An 18,505-nucleotide genomic window follows, 5' to 3' on the forward strand; every position below is an offset into this window, starting at 1 on the left:
TTTTTTTTATTGTATATTTTTCTTTTGTTTGTCGTGAAATTTCTTATTTGAACGGACTGCAAGACTCTTTATATTATACACATGAAGGTACCGTTTACAGTATCGTGCAAATATTTGATCTGATTAGATGATCAAATCATCTGATAAGAATGTGAATGGTTAGAGTATCAGGTATTGATTAATCTTACACTTTTAAATTTTCCCAAACATATTTGGAAAAAAGGCTCAATTAAAATTTAAATATATTGGGAGGTAGGTTACATCAAAATGGTTCAACATTTGATCTAATCAACATAGGTTCTTGGCAACAGTGGTCTATCAGCTTGAAGATTGCTAATGTGCCTTAACTATCACGAGTATATCTATCCCTTGGGTACATTAGATTGACTCAATCAGCAAGTAAGCAGCCACTATCATGTATAAGAATATACAAATTTTTTTGGTGAAATATTACATTCAAATTCTGGTTGCCAATATTCTGATAATATGTAGGATTCCATGTTGAGTCTCCTTTTTGAGCCCCTATTTCGGTACAATTTTGAGGATATTTTTCAAATGACAATGATTAGCTGCAATTGAACTTCTACTCTAAGGTTATTTGGATAATGGATACAATGATCTATGTTATTTTCCAGAATAACGTCAGTGCTTGAATGCAGGTCTCAAAGTTGCAAAATTCAAAAGGAAATGTTGTACGTGGTTCAACACCAGAGCTCAGGCGCACATCATCGTTTGACAAAACATGGGAGGAGAATGTGGCAGAGTCTGTGGCTAATGAGCTTGTGTTATCAAGTATCACCTCGAAAGACTCCAAGCAAATCAAATCTGGACGCCCGTCTTATGAAGAAAAAAAGGTTGCAAAGTCAAATGATGAGAAAAGAGCTCGACCCCGGAAGATGGTGGAGTTTAACAACATCAAGATTAGTCAGGTTTGTCTTTTCAGCCTGGGTCTGATATTGAACCTTGAGATGGACTATATGTTGGAGTGACCTTTTGGTTTAATGCTTGTTTCCTAGGTTGAATTACTGGTTACTTATGAGGGCTCAAGATTTGCTGTGAGTGATTTGAGATTATTAATGGATAGTTTTCACCGTGATGACTTCACTGGCTCATGGAGAAGGTTGTTTTCACGGGTTAAGAAGCATATCATCTGGGGGGTCCTAAAATCTGTTACAGGAATGCAGGTAAGTGATCTGCATTGATAACCAACATGCCATTTTGACTTAATGAATCAAAACTTTTCTACAACCAAAGTGCATACATCTCTTTTGACTCTCAATACTAATCTCTACTTGTAATCTTAGTTTGACTACTTGAGAGTTAAGGTAGAGCATGGAGAAGAGTTAACTTCTGGGGTATCAAATTGGAGAACCTACATGGTTTTGAAGCATCCATCTGTCTATAATGGCAACTTTTGTTCATATATTATGTATATTGTTGTTTCTAATTTCTAAGATTTAAAAAAATATCAGTGCGTGTAATTTACTGAGTGTTAGAGCATAAAAGTGACTAGGTAATCATTATCCAAAATAAATGCTTTATTTTATTATTTTGTCAACAATTATTCAGTGGGTAGTTACTACTTTTTTTTAAATCAGGTTTGCCCTTGTACTTGTTCTAGAATGTTCTCCCTACTATCATAAATAAATGACCGACCATAAAGTCGCAAGCCATTATTCTCAAATTCCAACATGGTACCAAAGCAAGTTCAACTTTTGGGCCTGATCCCTAATGGTTCTTGCACCCAAGCACATCCTCCATCTCTCTTGCTTCTCTTTTGGGTCCAGGCACACCACTGCCACTGCCTACTGCCAGTTCCACCTTTGTCTAGTGGCACCTCCACCTCAGTTCACCCCTGGTGGTAAGTTTTTTTCCCACCAAAATCTCACCTCTCCACGGTCTGACTTATTTTCTGATCCACATGGATGGATGTTTTGTGACCCTATCCAGAAACTATGGGTGAATATTGGACCTCCACTAAATCTACTGACTTACTGAATAGGAACAAGTTAAATCAAGATGACTTTCTTCTGCTCCTTATGATGCAGATCCAGCCCTTAATTAAATCCTTGGATATGCTGGTCAGCACTTAGGAGCCCAGGTGAAGCTTCTAGGCTTGCTGCCTAGCAGTTGTAGAAGTTTCTCCAGTTTTCTATACTTAGTTCCCCTCCTGCCCTCTTAGGGTTAGTAATTTCAGACTTTCAGTGGTGGTCATGTGAATACTACCAAATTAATTCTAGGGCATAATTGCTTTTTTAATTATTCCTTTTATTGATCTTTTAAAAGCAATGTAAACAGCCCGCTATTGGGCTGAGGAGTCCTTGTAGGAGTTGGTTAGTTTGTTCTGTTTAGGAGTAATTCAAGCTGTTAGTACTTAGGATTCTATTTAGAAGTTCCATGCAAGGAATGTCTAAACTTTTTAGGATATCTTGTTGTAACTTGAATTTGACCCCTCAAACAGTGGGAGGCTGACAGTTGAGACTTTCAGATTGCATTTTCCAGCTTTGCTGTCTAGTTTGTTGTGTGCTAGTCAAGGTATCAGCTGTAGCTTGTTAAGGTTATCTCCAAGGGACTCCATTACAACAACAACAACAACAAGAAACCTTTTCCCAACTAAATGGGGTCAGATACATATATCCTTGCCTTACAATCAGCTCTCTATTTGAGGCTATACTAGATACATGGCCTAAGCAATGCATGTCCTTTCTCACCACCTATTTTAAGGTTATCTTAGGTATCCCCTAGTCTTTTTACTCTTTCAATTTGGATTAAATCACACTTCTCCACAAAGGGGCATTTAGAGGCCTCCGTTGAACATGGTCATGCCACCTCAATCGACTTTCTTATAGCTTTTCATTTATCGGAGCTACTCGTTTTTCAGCTCTAGTATGATCATTCATTATCTTATCCTTCTTAGTTTTGCCACTCATCCATCTTAGCATCCTCATTTCTACTATACTAAGTTCATCTATATGATTCTTATTAACAATCCAACACTCTGCACCATACATCATAGCTAGTTGTATGACAGCCCTGTAGATTTTTTCCTTTGAGCTTTTATAGGAATTCGTCGATCACATAGGATCCCAGATGCACCTCTCCACTTCATCCACCCTATCTTAATTCTTTGGGAAAATCATTGTGTATATCACCTTTTTATTTATGATTGAACTAAGGTACCTAAGGTAATTGCCTTGTGGAATCTCCTCATCAAGTCTTACCCCCTCATCATCCACCCAATCATGACAAAGTTACACATTTGATATTTCATCTTTGTTTTACCTAGTTTAAAGTCTTTTGATTCCAAAGTTGCTCTCCATGATTTTGACTTGGTATTAATCTCACCTTGCTTCTCATCTACCAAAACAACATCATTACCAAAAGGCAATACACCAAGGAACTTCATCTTGAGTCTTTGGTTAAATCATCCATTATAAGTGCAAATAAATATGGGCTTAAAGTTGATCTTTGATGTATCAACTATAATAAGGAATACACTACTTTGTCCCCCCACTATTCTTACACTAGTCATTGAACCATCATACATGTCTTTAATTATGTCCACTTGCAACATTTTTTTCTTATAGTACTTGCCAAAGTAAAGCTCTAAGGATCCTATATTAAGCTTTTTCTAGGTCAATAAAGACCATATAATGATCTTTCTTACACTCTCTATACATTTCCATAAGACTCCTAGTAAGGTAAATGGCCTCCATTGTAGATCTTCTTTGCATAAATCCAAATTAGTTTCTATATGGTTTCTTGTCTCAAACGGGTTTCAATTACTCTCTCTTACATTGTCATAGTATAACTCATAAGTTTTATGCCTTTATAGTTATTACAGCTTTGAATATCTCCTCTCTCATTTTTCCCGTAAATTAGGGCCATGATGCTTCTTCTCCATTCATCTAGCTTCTTTGTGCTCATAATCTTATTAAATAACTTGGTCAACCAACCTAGCCATAGGTTCTTAAGCTCCTTCCATACTTCTATTAGGATTTTATCAGGATCATGTGTGTTGCCTACTTTCATCCTCCTTAGAGCTTTTTTTAGTTCGGACATCTTAATTCTCCTTATATAAGTCAGAAAGTCGGCGCCATACCAAATAGTGTTCATCCGAGTTACAGTCTATAGGTACCTGAAGTATGTTTAGTTAGTAGGCTAGAGAAATAAACTTCCCATTGCTTCTTAATGCCCTCTATCACGTATTAGTACTTTACCATCTTCACTTTTAATACATTTAACATCGTTTGGATATCTATTTTGTCCATTATTTTACCTATCTTATAAATAGTTTTTTTCCGCTTCCTTTATGCCTAGCTTATTATATAAATCTTCATACTTCTTCTCCTTTGCTTTTACCATAATTTTCTTAGCCTCGTTTCTAGCCACCTTATACCTTTATAGATCCTCAACATATTTAGTCCTTTGCCACGTCTTAAAGCTAGATTTCTAATTCTTAATGGCTGCTTAAACCTCACATGCCCAACACCAAGTCTCTTTATAAGAATGTTGCTTTCCTTTTGATTCACCCATGACCCACCTTCCTAATGCATGTACCCATCTCATTCCACATCATATTAGTGTCCCTACAAATTTCCACTTTCCTTGTTTGACTACTTCATTAGTGAAAGATTTGAAGCAATCTCCTTTTAAGTTTTAGCACTTTATCTTAGGATAGTTGACCACACATCTTTTATGATTTTGTGGACTAAGCACACATCCGAGACCACTAGTCTATGTTGTGCGGCTAAGCTTTCCTCTTGTATCATTTTGCAATCCTTGCACAACAATCTAACCAACCTTCTAGTTAGGAAGAAATCTATTTAGCTTCTATAATATCCACTTTTCAAGGTAGTTAAATGTTTCTCTCTCTTTTTGAAGTGAGTATTTACGAGAGATAAATAAAAAGCAATAGCAAAATCTAAGATTGAGATCCCTTCTTCATTCCTCTATCTAAAACCATACACTCCATAAACATTTTCGTAGTCTCTTTATCTTTCCCAATATGTGCACTTAGATCCAACCTATGGTAATATTTTCTCCTTGACAAATTAATCCATCCATATTTTCCCAAAAATTGTAATTTTAGACTTTTATCTTGTCCTACTTTAGGTGCATCGGCACTAATTATGTTCACTATCTCTTTCTCCAGTACAAGCTAGGTAACAAGAATCCTATCACCTAATCTTTTAACATTCACCACATCATTCTTTAAATCTTTATTCAGTATTATGCCTTTGCCACTTTTATCCCTAGTGTACCAAAGTTAAAGTCATCCAACTCCTTAGCTTTTTACCTTTCCATCTAGCCTATGCCACTTTTTTTACTTTTATCCCTAGTGTACCAAAGTTTAAAGTCATCCAACTCCTTAGCTTTTTATCCTTCTTTTTCTAATAGCATCTATTAAGTCTAAGCTCTTTTTTTTTTTTTTTTGGATGAATAAATAATTAGATTAAAACAACAATGCCAAAATACAATGGGAAAAAGAGGGCAGGGGGCATAGCCTAAGGAGAGGGGGGCCTAAAAGAGGAGGTGAAACTCTAGGAACTAACAATCAGCCTATTCATGGGAGTGTCAGTCACCGGGGGATGGGGAAAAGAGAACCGTCTAGATGAGACCTCAAAACGAATGGCCTTCTAAATCAAATCAAGGGATCAAGTTTTGGAGGTCCAACACCTAAGATTTTGCTCCCACCACAAATGGTGGATAATCACACCAAATACAAGCTTGCCCACCTGGTCACAAAGGGATGAGCCAGAGAAGACTCTCAAGCACTAGGCTCAATCTCGAGCAAAACCGTAAGAGCGCCTCGACCTAAGCCAAATGGAGGTTAGGGCTTTCTCCCAGAGGGAACGGGAAAAGGGGCAAAGGAAGAAAAGGTGCTTAAGGTCCTCACAACAAAAGTCTAAGCTCTTACCTGTTGAACATCCTATTTTCCAAGATGCCAATCTAATCTTACATTTCTAGACTGACTTCTTTACCCAAAGTCGTCCACTGCAACCACATCCGGGTGCCAATGCGGCACATCACTTACAGGGGACACCCTAGGTAACCTCTGCCCCCTTATAACTACACCAATGTCATAGTGTAGCATGTCGATTACTTTGTTGGCAAACACCCTAGTGTAGCGTTCAATTGCCAAGTTTGATCTACAGTAGCTATGGATTTCAGCCTGCATTATTATCATCTCGAAGGTCCTCCATTGATTCATATTAGGAAGCAAGGCCACTGTGTGAATCCATGATTAGCTTGACTAAGGAACAACACACAATGGTCTTTGGATTCACACTCATGTTTGGTTGTATGCAGATGAGTTTGCATGTATTTTCATAATATCTAAACATGCTTTGAAGTATGAATTGGCTTAATGATAAGCAACTTCAATTGATATTAAAATAAAACATTAAAACTGCATTAAAATATACATTACACATGACTAAAACATGTGCACATATATTATCAGTAGTCTAATGTCAAATACATCTTACGTGCAAACTGTGCAAGAAGAAAAGTTTACAATGCAACTTTGATTCATAGGAAAAGACAACACCAAAGAAATTCCTCCGTAGTATTAGACTAATAGAAGCTGTTATGTCGGCCTTACACAACCCAACTGTAAGTCTGTCAGACTTAATCTACATTGTGCTTTGATTGTGACACATAGGAATCCCACATCATAGACTCCAAGAATAACTGAACACTTAAATCCTAGTATTGGGAAAATGGTCAAAAACGCCTCTCTTATGGGGTTACTTGTCAAAACCAGAGCTCTTATTGAAATTCCAGTCAAAACCTCCAAGTCCAACGGGATTTGGTATTTAATTTTTTGACAAAGAACACCCCCCCCTAGATAGCAAAATCTCGAGGCAAGGACCAAAACTTGAAATTTCATAAAATTTCGGTCAAAGCTTTGGTCAAATTGGTCTCGACCCCCCCCCCCATCTTGTCTTAAGTGGGTGAGATATTTGAAATCTCACAACGAGATTTTTCGAGATTTCATTCATGGTAAATACTAATAATGACCACTATACCTTCTAGGATCGATCCCACCAAAAGTATGATGGAGCCGACATACATTTTCTTTAAGTGACTGACATATGAATGCCACATATTGTATTTTGCAACAAGAAATGAGTGTATTCTTCCACAATTGACCTGTACATTGCATCATCATCATACTAAAAGTGACCTATCCTATTATATGGATCACTTAACTGTGAAGCCACTATGATATGGGTGACATAATGCCCTTGGTAGCATATATGGCTGATGGGTTAGATGCAGAAAAAGACAATCCAATATGTCCCTATAGGTGGGAGTTGGAATCAATTACCAAATTTTTGTACATTTCAAACCCAACCAAAATATGGTATTTTTTTCATTTTGAAGTGGCATTTCATTTTGGCCACACCTAAATACTCGAAATATTCAATTAATTGTTGAAAGAATTGTGAAATCCTGACTTATGTCTGAATGACATAGCAAGAGTTCTATTTATACTAATAACCTTCCAAAAATAGAACAAATCAAATCTTCCCAATGTAGGAATATTACAGGATAAATAAACTGTCCTAAAAGCTCCTAACAAATCTACCCTCTGTATGGAAAGTAAATCTACTACTAAATCTGCCTTACAAGACTCCCCCTCAAGTTGGAGCATAAATATTTATCATGTGCAACTTGCTAATGATAATTACTGAACATCTTGGCACATCAACCCGCTGATTGTTTGAGGTAACAAAAGTGATTTGAATCTGTCCAACCTCAATCTTCTCTTTGATAAAATGTCTATCGATTTCCACATGTTTGGTCCTGTCATTCGGTCTAGATTGTGAGCTATGTTGATTACTAACTTATTATCTGAGTAAAGCTGTATAGGAATCTATGAATCTTACCCAATCTCCTGAAGTAGCCCTTTTGGCCATAGTTCCTAAAAAATGCCCTAAGCAATTGCCCTAAATTAAGCTTTAGCATGACCACAACCTGTTTCTTACTTATCCAAGCCACCAAGTTACCTCCTACAAACATACAATACCCAGAGGTAGGCCTCTTATCATCCAGGCACCATGCCTAGTCTACATCTATATATGCCTCAATCTTAAGTGTTAATGAGCTAAAATTAAAATTCCTTTTCTTGGAGTAGCCTTCAAGGACCTCAAGATACAATACACTACATTCAAATGTTAGGAGTAAGGATCATGCATATTAACAAGACTGAGTGCAAATGTGATGTCTGGTCTCCTACCAACTTTTGATGACTCATCTTGTTAACCAGTTATCCTTCTTTTCCTTTAAGTGTAGGTTAGGCTCAATAGGAGTTTCAACATGCTTACATCCTAACATCTCACTTTCATCAAGTAGATCCAAAGTATGCTTCCTCTGAGACTGAGAGAGACCACTAGCCAAATATGCCGACTCCAGCCCTAGGAAACATTTGAGTTTTTCCAAATCTTTAATCTCAAATTCAGTTCGCAAAAAGGTCTTCAAATCTGAAATTCCATCCCCATTGATGCCTGTTATCACGATATTATCCTTATACATTAGGAGTACAATAGTGTGGGAACCATCTCTTTTAATGAACAATATGGTCTGGCATTACTCGCTTGTAACCATTAGAGATCATGGCGCTATTAGACCTCCCAAACCATGCTCTTGGAGATTACTTCAGCCCATATAATTCCCTCTTCCACTTGCACACTTTACCATGAGTCTCAGTAGTAGAATACCTAGGTGGCACATTCATATGTGCCTCCTCTTGAAGTTCTCCACGTAGGAAAGCATTTTTCACATCTAACTACTATAGGTTCGTTCCACCCTTTATTCATTGCCAATAAAAGGACAGCTCGTACTGTGTTCATCTTGGTAACTAGGGAAAATGTCTCCTGGTCTTCAATCCCAAAGGTTTGAGTGAAGCCCTTGGGCACCAACCACGTTTTGTTTTGTCCATAGCTTGTATTTCCTCACCCATTGCTTTCTTCCAGTTTGAGTGAGATAATGCTTCTTACCGTGTGTTAGAAACAGGAAGTAGAGGAAAAAGAAGAAACAAAACTTTGAAACTATGGGGATAGGGATTGATATGAAACATAATTAGAGATAGGATGCTTTATGCAAGTCTATGGCTGCTATCTCAATGCAATTCTTCCAAAGTAAGGTCAAAAGGAGGGTCAGAAATAGTCTCATCTAGAGGAATTGGTACTTCACAACTAGGAGCCGTAGCTTCCATTTGGCTGGGAATTGAAGAAGGTACTCACTGATTTCTTTGATAATTCTTCAGAGGTCTTTGCTCCCCCTACACATCATCCACTAGATGTTCCTGTCCGGTCACTCCTTCCAAAGGAGCATCATTAGCAAGAATCTCAGGAGAAATATCGAAAGAAGGAATCAAGATCAGAACCTCTTCACCAAGACTCTCCCTCTGAAGAGGTGTAGGGACAAAGAAAGGAACCTGTTCTTCAAACACAACATCCATAGAAACAAAGAAACAACAAGAATTGGGGTGATAACACTTATAACCTTTCTAGGTACCAAGATAACCCAATAAAATGCATTGTAACCCACGTGGATCTAACTTATCATGAATATGACCAAAAATCTTAGGTGGAACAGTAAAGGTTGTTGTCCCTAAAAGAACTTCAAGGGGGCAGTATTGGTCCAAAACTTAGCAAGGCATGCAATTAATCAATTAAGTTGCAGTAATGATTGCATCACCCAAAACCAAGGAGGCACATGCATAGTGAACATTAGGGAACGTGTACTTCACGAAGATGTATATTATTGTAGAGTTGTAGTCAGCAACCCCCCTTTGAGATAGGGTTTCGACACAATTGGTCTCGTGTATAATGTCTTGGTCAACTAAGTAAGATGGGCATGCACCACCCAAGTACCTAGTCCCATTATCTGTATGAACAATTTTGACTGTATCCCCAAATTGTGTCATAACCATCTTATGAAAATTTTGGAAACACAGGAAAACATCACTTTTTTTGTTGAAGTAAATAGGCCCACATAGTCCTAGTGCGACAATCAATGAATGTAATAAACCTTCTATGATTAGAATTTCAGACAATACAAGAAGGACCACACATCAGAGTGAATGATAGAAGAAAGTATAGTACTACGATAATCTAAAATCAGGTAAACATGTTTAGTCTATTTAGCTAAAATGTAGGCCTTACAATGAAAGTCATTTAAATTACATCTTTTAACTAATCAAGAAACAACTTGGACAACATCGGTAAAGGAATGCGGCCAAGACAACAATGTCATTGCCAATAAGGTAAAAAGTGCAGGAGAAGTGGAACAAGAAGTCGTGGAAAAAGATGATGGAGACCCATCTAACAAGTAAAGTGCCCTTTTTATCTACCACTGTTAGTCGTACGCCTCATTTCCAAGTCTTTAAAACACACAATGAGAAGATATAAAAGGTTATTTTGCAGTTTATGTCACTAGTAAGGCTACTAATAGGCAAAAGGTTAGCCAAAAACTTAGGAACATGCAAAACAGAAGATAGAGTAAGAGAAGCCAAGTAGAATATAGATCATTTCCTTGAGATAGGAGAAAGAGACCCATAGCCGGCTGAACAATCTGAGTCCAAGGAATAAAGGAATAAGTATGTAACAAGGAAGATGAACTAGTCATATAGTCGGTTGCCCTGAGTTGATTATCCAAGAGGGATGAGTCGAAGTGATACTGTGACAACTGAAAATATCTATGGAAGATTGCGGATCAGTAAAGGGAATGATGGCAGAGGCTACACTCGCACTAGAAGTCGATGCCAAAGAGGATATGTTAAGTTTGGACATCAACTCACAAAGGTGTTGGAGCTTGTCAAAGGAAAGAGGTGCCTGAGTACTCAGGGTGTCATAATTTGCTTGATGTCCAGGTGCTTGATTACCTCCCCTATTTGCATTTTTGGCTGCTCCACAGGAATTTGCGGAGTGGCCATGTAACTTCGAACACGTATTCCTTGTATGACGCTCTTTTCCACAGTATTAGCACTTTGCCGAGGCGCGAGAATCACCATTAGTAAATTTATTATTGCTAGAACCAGCTGCCAATGCAGACTTGTCAAATGTCTGAGTTTGTACCATAATTGTCCAACAACTATCTTCAATGTCAACAATCACATAGGCTTGCTCTGGAGAAAGAAAAGGTTCCCGTGAAAGAATCTATACACGGATCTAATCATAGTCAATATTCAGCCCACTCAAAGAACCATACACTCTGAGTTTATTTTCCCACTTCTGATAGGTAGTAACATCCACAGCACATGACGGAGTAAATCGGCCATAGAAGTCAAGAGTCTGAAAATAGCCTTGAAGAGTGTTGTAGTATCAAGACTGGGTAAGATCCTTTGTTGTAACTGATGAATTTTCCTTCCAATTTCAAAGCACTAAGCATCATTCCAAACCTTGGAATGAGTTTCCTCGGAAATTCTCCAAATCGTGGCAGCATCAGGAAGAAGAAGAAGAAGAAGGTAATTGCTAGGACCCTAGAATTAGGCCATGTGGAGGAGAGAAAAAGAGAGAGGACTGCTGCTCTGGGTTATAAATAGGGGAGAAGTTGTGAGAAGAAGGGATCAGGTATTTGATATAAGTGTTAAGGCAGCCTCTAGTTGAGGGCACCATTTGGTGTGGGGGGTGACTTACACCATTAAAACCAGATCATCTTGTTAATTTCTCTGTTTATATTGAATTTCATATTCAATTTGAGGGAACTTATCAACTGGCATCAAAGCTTGTCGATCCAAGGGATTTTTCGCAGATAAATGGAGTTTAAGGTTGTAGATCTGGAGCCACAAGTCCAGAATTTGCAGAGTTAAGTAACGGCCATGAGATTCAAAATTGAATCCATAATCCAGCGCAAGGAGGATGAGAAGGAGAATCAGAAGTACATGAAAGAAATCAGAGCATATATTTTGTGTGGGAAGGCCTTTGATGTTGCTTCACTGACATCGGAGATGATAAGAGTAGAGAATAACAAAGACACTACAGCCTTCATCGATCCGAGTGGAGAAGATGGGGCAGGAGGTCCCTTCATCGTGTCGAAAAGTACTCACCGATGCGACTTCAAGAAAGTTAGTAGATGCAGACTGGCACCACCCCGAAGGCATAGGGATTCTAAGAAGCTCGTGGCAGCTGTTGGAGATGGCAACAAAGGAGGGTTTAGAGGTGTGGTTAAAGTTGGATTGCACAGAACACCTAAGATGGAAAACGGGTTATTTATGCCTAATATATTTAGCCAAAAGAGAGAGTCATCCTAATCATTGAAATCTAAAACCTGGGTTAATAATAATTCTAAGGAATTAAGATGGACCCAGCCCATTTGAGTCACCCAACATTTGGCTGGATGGTGCTTGGGTTTAATTGAAGCAAAAAAACTAAGGTCCATCTCAAGGACCTATTCATCTCTATGAACCACTCATTCCGCGATCCAACCGAACCGATGGTCCAATTGACCATCGACTTCAACCTCCCAAACTCGAGCAGGAGTTTTTACGGTGATGAAATCCCCTATCAGAATGGTGAAAAGGGGCCATTTGGAGCTATTAGCAGCGGCGAGGGGAGGCACTACAATCCTAACGACATCAGTGCTACATTTTGCAGTCGGAAATGACCTAGGAAGAATGATCGGCGATGGCGACTTCCCCAAGGCAGTGTGTAATGCTGCAACAAGGAAAATGGAAGGAGCTTTTATTCTCCAGTCGATGAAATCCTCAGCCCTTTTCAGTGTTGTGGAAGGAGGTTTTCAGGATGATGCTTCTGATGTGATAATAACGATTCATCACAGATGGCACTTTTTTTAGCTTGGCCTTCAGGGGTTGCTGGAGGATTTTGCACAGCTTTGCCTACTTCTTGTGAAGTCCTCTTCTTCTTCTGAAGTCTTACCTTCACCAACTCTAGATGTTTCAGTATTTGACATATGGAAACTTGATTCCTATGCATTACATGTTAGACATTAGTTTGCCTCTTGGGAAATGGGTCAGCAATTTGAACCTCACGATGAGCGGAAATCATTTGGTTATGTGGCAGGCATGTGAAAGCCAAGTTTAAACCCTTCCCTCACCTTGAGGACAAGGCGAAATTTAAGGGGGTGGAAATGTTAGGACCTAGAATTAGGCCATTTGGAGGAGAGAGAAAGAGAGACAGCTACTGCTGGGGGTTATAAATAGGGAAGAAGCTGTGAGAAGAAGGCATCGAGTATTTGATAAAAGTGTTAGGGCACCATTTGGTGTAGGGGGTGACTGGCACCAATTAAACCAGGTCATCTTGTTAATTCTCTGTTTGATATTGGATTTTAGATTCGATTTAAGGGATCTTATTAGTAACTCTTTGCAATAGTTGGTTCAACAGAATTAAAAGGAAATCCTATAACCAAGCACTCATGTCTCCAACTTGTCTTAAGTCATACTAGGCAAAGAGGGCTTAATAGAAGTTCCATGAAGGTGGCAATCAAGCCACGAGCACTAATCATAACAGCAAGAGAACGAGATCAGCAAAGATAATTGCTCCCATTGAGCTTAATAGTGGTTATCTACAAGGGAGAAAAATGTCTATCTTGAGAAACATAATAAACGGGAGGTCCCTCAATACTAGATGACCAGAAGAGGTGGAGGAGGTGACTGAATTGGCCATCGCAGGAGAGGGGAAAAGAAAAGGGATTATATACTAGGAAAAAAATAGATTGGGTAGGAGAAAAGTGATCACTACCACAAACAAGGCATAAAAGGGTCTTTGGGACCAAAAGAAATATTTATAACACAAGATGCATGAGGCGATGGCTCTAGAGGTCTCAAACAAGGTGGCAACACCTCTAGTGGCCATCGCAAGAAGTAGTGATGGCCCTAGAGGCTATCGTTGGAGTGTGGACTCGCTTGCAGTGGTGGGCAATGACCCTAGAAGGGTTGTTGGGGTGATGCAACTACTCTAGGGCTATTGCAAGGCCTAGGGGTAGTTTGTGGAGAGAGTCGATAGCCTTGGAAGAATCGCAAGGATGATATGATCCTTCAGCCCTATCAGCGATGGGGAGAAGGGGTTTGTGAAGGTGACTCTAGGTTATGTGGTTGGTGTTTGGTGTTTTCTGATGGGTGGAGGAAGAAGAAGAGGGAGGCAGAAGGGCTCTGATGATTATGGAAGTGATGGAAGAGATTGCGATAGGAGGAGGAGGAAGAAGAAGAAGACGGGCAGTGGTGGTGGTGCTCTGCAATGGGAACTTTTGGGGTTTCTGGATCAGAGTTGGCTCTCATACCATGTTGAAAGAATTGTGAAATCCTGACTTGTGTCTAAAGGACATAGTAGAAGCTCTATTTATACTAATAACCTTCCAAAAATAGAACAAATCAAATCATCCCAGTGTGGGAACATTACAAGAGAAAATAATAGATCCTAAGAGATCTTAACAAATCTACCCTCAATATGGAAAGTAAATCAACTACTAAATATGCATTACAACATTTATCAATTGTCATTTCATTAAGGAGAAATTGGATCAAGGAGTAATGTGTATCCCATTTGTTCAATTTGGTGATCAATTAGAGTTTGTATCTATTGTTAGCAAGTTGGGCAAGTTCTCACTTGTATATCCTTAAAAAGGGATCGTGTTTGACGCATTGGTTAAGTGCTCATTTGTTGAATGGTTTGTCATCGGTTCAAATCCTGGAAACAGTCTTTCTAGTAATGGGGCTATGGCAGTATACATTTGATCTACCCCAAACTCTGCTAAACATGGAGGCCTTTTTCACTGGTTACGGTTTTTGTAGTATTTATTGTTAGCAAGTTGGGCGTGTTTGATCTTTATGCATCCGCTTGAGGGGGAGTGTTGTAAAATGTTTTCAAGTGTATTTTTTTCCTAGTGATATATTACCTGTCCTTCTACTGATTCTATAACGTCCTTTCTACTATTTCAAATGAAAAGAGGCTCTGCTCTTAAAGTGAAAAGCTGTAGTTCTTAGATTCCATAATATTTAATAATACTTCCCCACTTTTTTTTAATATTATTCAATGTACACATTAATTGATTTGATTTGCAAAATGTGGCTTCTATTTTAATATCAAATAGGGACCTGACTGAAACTAATTGCACATTGTATAGTACACCAACTGGGTTTGGAAGATTTGAATCGTGAGCAATACTCAAATTGCTTAGACTATTTAAACTTTGCAATAAAACACATCATTGTGTTGCTCTTCTAAGGGAACGAGAGGAGCAAGATAAGGATAGTGGAGGCTACTTATAGACTAGGCACTAAAGTTGCAACTTCTTTCTTCTTTAATGTGATACGTTTGTCTACCTCTTCCCTGTATCACCTTAAAGCTTCTGATTTTAAAGTTACATTGATCATTAAAGTTAATGCACCTCTTGAATTATCTCACCAACTGACTTGCTATTTATTTCTTCTTGTGTAGGGCAAGAAGTTCAAAGATAAAGCCCCAAGCCAAAGGGAGCCCAGTGGACCTGGTGTTCCTGACGGAGATCTTAATTTCAGTGACAGTGATGGAGGTCAGGCTGATAAATCTGAACAGTACCCAATATCTTTTCTCAAGAGACCCAGTGACGGTGCTGGTGATGGATTTGTCACATCAATAAGGGGTTTATTCAATTCTCAGCGCCGCAAAGCTAAAGCATTTGTCTTGCGAACAATGAGGGGTGAAGCAGAAAATGAATTTCCTGGAGAGTGGAGTGAAAGTGATGCCGAGTTCTCTCCCTTTGCTAGGCAATTGACCATAACCAAAGCTAAGAAGCTTATTAGGCGACACACAAAAAAGTTCAGATCACGAGGTCAAAAAGGTCAGTTTAAAAAAAAAAATCTTTGTATTTTACTCATTGTTTGTTTCTGCATGTCATGCACTTTTATCTCATCTGATATTTTAAAGAATTCTGAGGCTTCCCTGTGTCCATGATGTGCCACAAGGGGCTTTGGTAATACCCTTCCTTCCAAGAAATGATTACATCCAATCAAACCATAATAACAATTGTTGGATTGTGAAACCCATCAATGACCTCATCAACATTAAAGGGAATCATCTTTTCGATTTCCTTTCCAATATTCTTTTTTTTTTTTTTTTTTTTGGGGGAGATGGGGGGGGGGAAGATAGGGGTGCTGTTGAGGGAGGGAGAACAACACTAAGAAAAAGTCATTCTCCCTTGATTCTTCACTTCTTTGAAGGGAAGGCCCCCAGACTCAAAGACTACATTCCTCTATTATCACTTTGTCAGAGTTTTGCCTAGGAGCAGTATAAGTGGCAGCACACATGTTACCCCTCCCATATCAGTGCAAAATTCGAGGTCAAGTTTCTTCCAAGAAGGGGAGAATTGATGTAAACCAGATCCAGGACTACCTAATGAGGTCTCCATCCCCATTTCTATCATCTGTTAAGACCAATCAAAATGCAAGGCCATGAAATAACCATGACTTGGAACCCAAAAGCATCCCTTCAGTGTGTGGACTATCCACTTGATTTGGATCCCCCACTGCTCCACCAAATAAAGTGTCCTTGAATCCTTATTGCCAGTTAAGGAGGGTGGAACATTCAGAAGCAACCTATTCTTTGATGGCCGCCATTAATTGGTATCTGAACTTCATTTTATCCATGAATATTCTGTAGTTCCTCTCAGTCCATAGATGGTATACTGTAGCTCAAATTGCCAACTTCCCTACCAAACTGATTTTATCTTCCTCTCCAAAATAGTAACGTGCCCATATAGCTTCATAGTGGTTTACCAGTTACTGAGCATAGCTTTAAAATGTCCTTTCAGACCAGTGACGTAAAGCTACAATTGAAGAGTAAGTGTTCCCTGGTTTCTTGAGATGCCCAACAGAATATCCAATTCTGCTAGTTGAATTACCATTCTTATGAGAGACTATCCTTAGTCAGCAACCCATTCATTAGACTCCTCCAGGTTGTGAAAGAATGTTTTGGAATGCTGCCTGTGAACTAGAAAGCGTACTCCAGTCTACTTTCCTCCCTCTCCAAATAATTTTCCAGGTAGATTCGGAAGTGAAGTTCCAGTTGAGTTCCCTGTCCAGACCAGTAAGTCTTTGGACTCAAAATGAAGTTTCTTTGAATGGACCAGTTCTCCCCAAGCTGCTGCAAGCTCTGGAGAAGAGATCAAACTAGTTTCCCAACTTCCTTGCTTTTATATATTTCCCACCACTAAAAGTCCTGCCTATTTGGACTCAGATTTCACTCTTTTATCTAATCAAGTCCATTTGATGCCACCTATCTAGCCATGATCTTGTATCTAATCCATCACCAATAATTTTCTAGATAAAAACGTTATATTATTCCTGCCATTTATGAAGGCCGGCTGATTAGGACCCACTAAGAAATCTGCTACAAAATTGAATCTTTTGAATGTGAGGTTCTGCTTTATCCCTGTACTCAAGAATTTTGTGCCAGACCCAAGAGCAATTTACTGGTGTCTTCACGGTCTAGTTGAGCCATGTTTCAGGTACCTATGGTGTACCCATTTTACCCACAGATCATCTCTCTTTGAGACTATCCTCCAAATTAGCTTCATGATTCCCACCACATTCATGTCTTTTATTCTCTTTAGCCCCAGTCATCCTCCTTCCCTTGTCTTGAAAGTTTTATGCCTGAATTGGGGATCAAACTAATTAGTACCAGTTAGTTTTGATTTCAGTTCATCTTATGTTGGAGCTGGCATGAATCCCAGAAACCATAGAATTGTCTCCTCTAGAAACCCAGATCTGGTAACCCAAGAATCAACTGGATCATACATCCAGAATTGAGAGTGGTGATCGCTGATACAATCTGGATCATCTCATTCTGCCAATATGGTGCCAATTATTGAAGTGGTCTGAAGTTTACTGACCTAGGTGAATTTAAGTTGTTAACTTAAAAAGTTCTGGATCTCTCATTTTGTTGGTCTAGAATCCCTTTTGAGAGTATAAAATTAACACATTGAGGAACAACTTTGTATGATAGAAGGAACCTTCTTTTCTCCTTTTCTTATTAGCTGCAAATGGAAAATATGACTCGAGTTGTTCTTGTAAGAACTCAGAATTGACATGTGTCTTGAACAAATTACAAAACTAGACTGATCTGTGATTTTGATTTATTCTCATTGATGTACTCAAATGAGGCCTTACCCTAGAAAGATAAGGTTAAAAGAGTTATTTGTTCCTTGACCCCGCTGAAAGAAGCTTGAGTAGTAATCTAGTGATAAGGTGCAATATTAAGTGTTATTCTTGAAGGCACCCACGGGCCTCCCCTAAACCAAATGCTGCGATGCAATCTTCCTAGATGAACCGAGGCATGAGTGCCTCAGAGAACTTGTGTAACCTGATTCCCCAAGAGCGGTGCCCCTGCCCCTCAAAACTTATTTTCTCTTCGTCAAAGGAAAGAAAATCTTGGTGGGTAAGACTCATTGACTTTTTTTTTGGATGACCACATAATATATTACCCAAAGAGAAGAGAAAAAGGGTTGGGGGGGGGGGGTAGGGAATGTACAAGGGGAGAAGGGGGGCTACATCAGCTCA

At 38.9% G+C, this 18,505-nt stretch overlaps 1 protein-coding gene across 2 annotated transcripts in view; it reads left to right on the top strand.

Moving 5' to 3' along the window:
- Positions 1-18,505, top strand: part of SAB (HYPERSENSITIVE TO PI STARVATION 4) — a 90,857-nt gene that overhangs the window by 69,973 nt on the left and 2,379 nt on the right. For both annotated transcript variants that reach the window (XM_089155467.1, XM_089155468.1), the window contains 3 exons: positions 660-929; positions 1,017-1,184; positions 15,408-15,789. In XM_089155467.1, coding sequence (XP_089011593.1) covers positions 660-929; positions 1,017-1,184; positions 15,408-15,789 — 820 coding nt within the window. The remainder of the gene's footprint in view (positions 1-659; positions 930-1,016; positions 1,185-15,407; positions 15,790-18,505) is intronic.

The sequence above is a fragment of the Hakea prostrata genome, chromosome 5, assembly GCF_041222555.1.
Source record: "Hakea prostrata isolate BN-2017 chromosome 5, UWA_Hpros_2, whole genome shotgun sequence".
NCBI lineage: Eukaryota > Viridiplantae > Streptophyta > Magnoliopsida > Proteales > Proteaceae > Hakea > Hakea prostrata.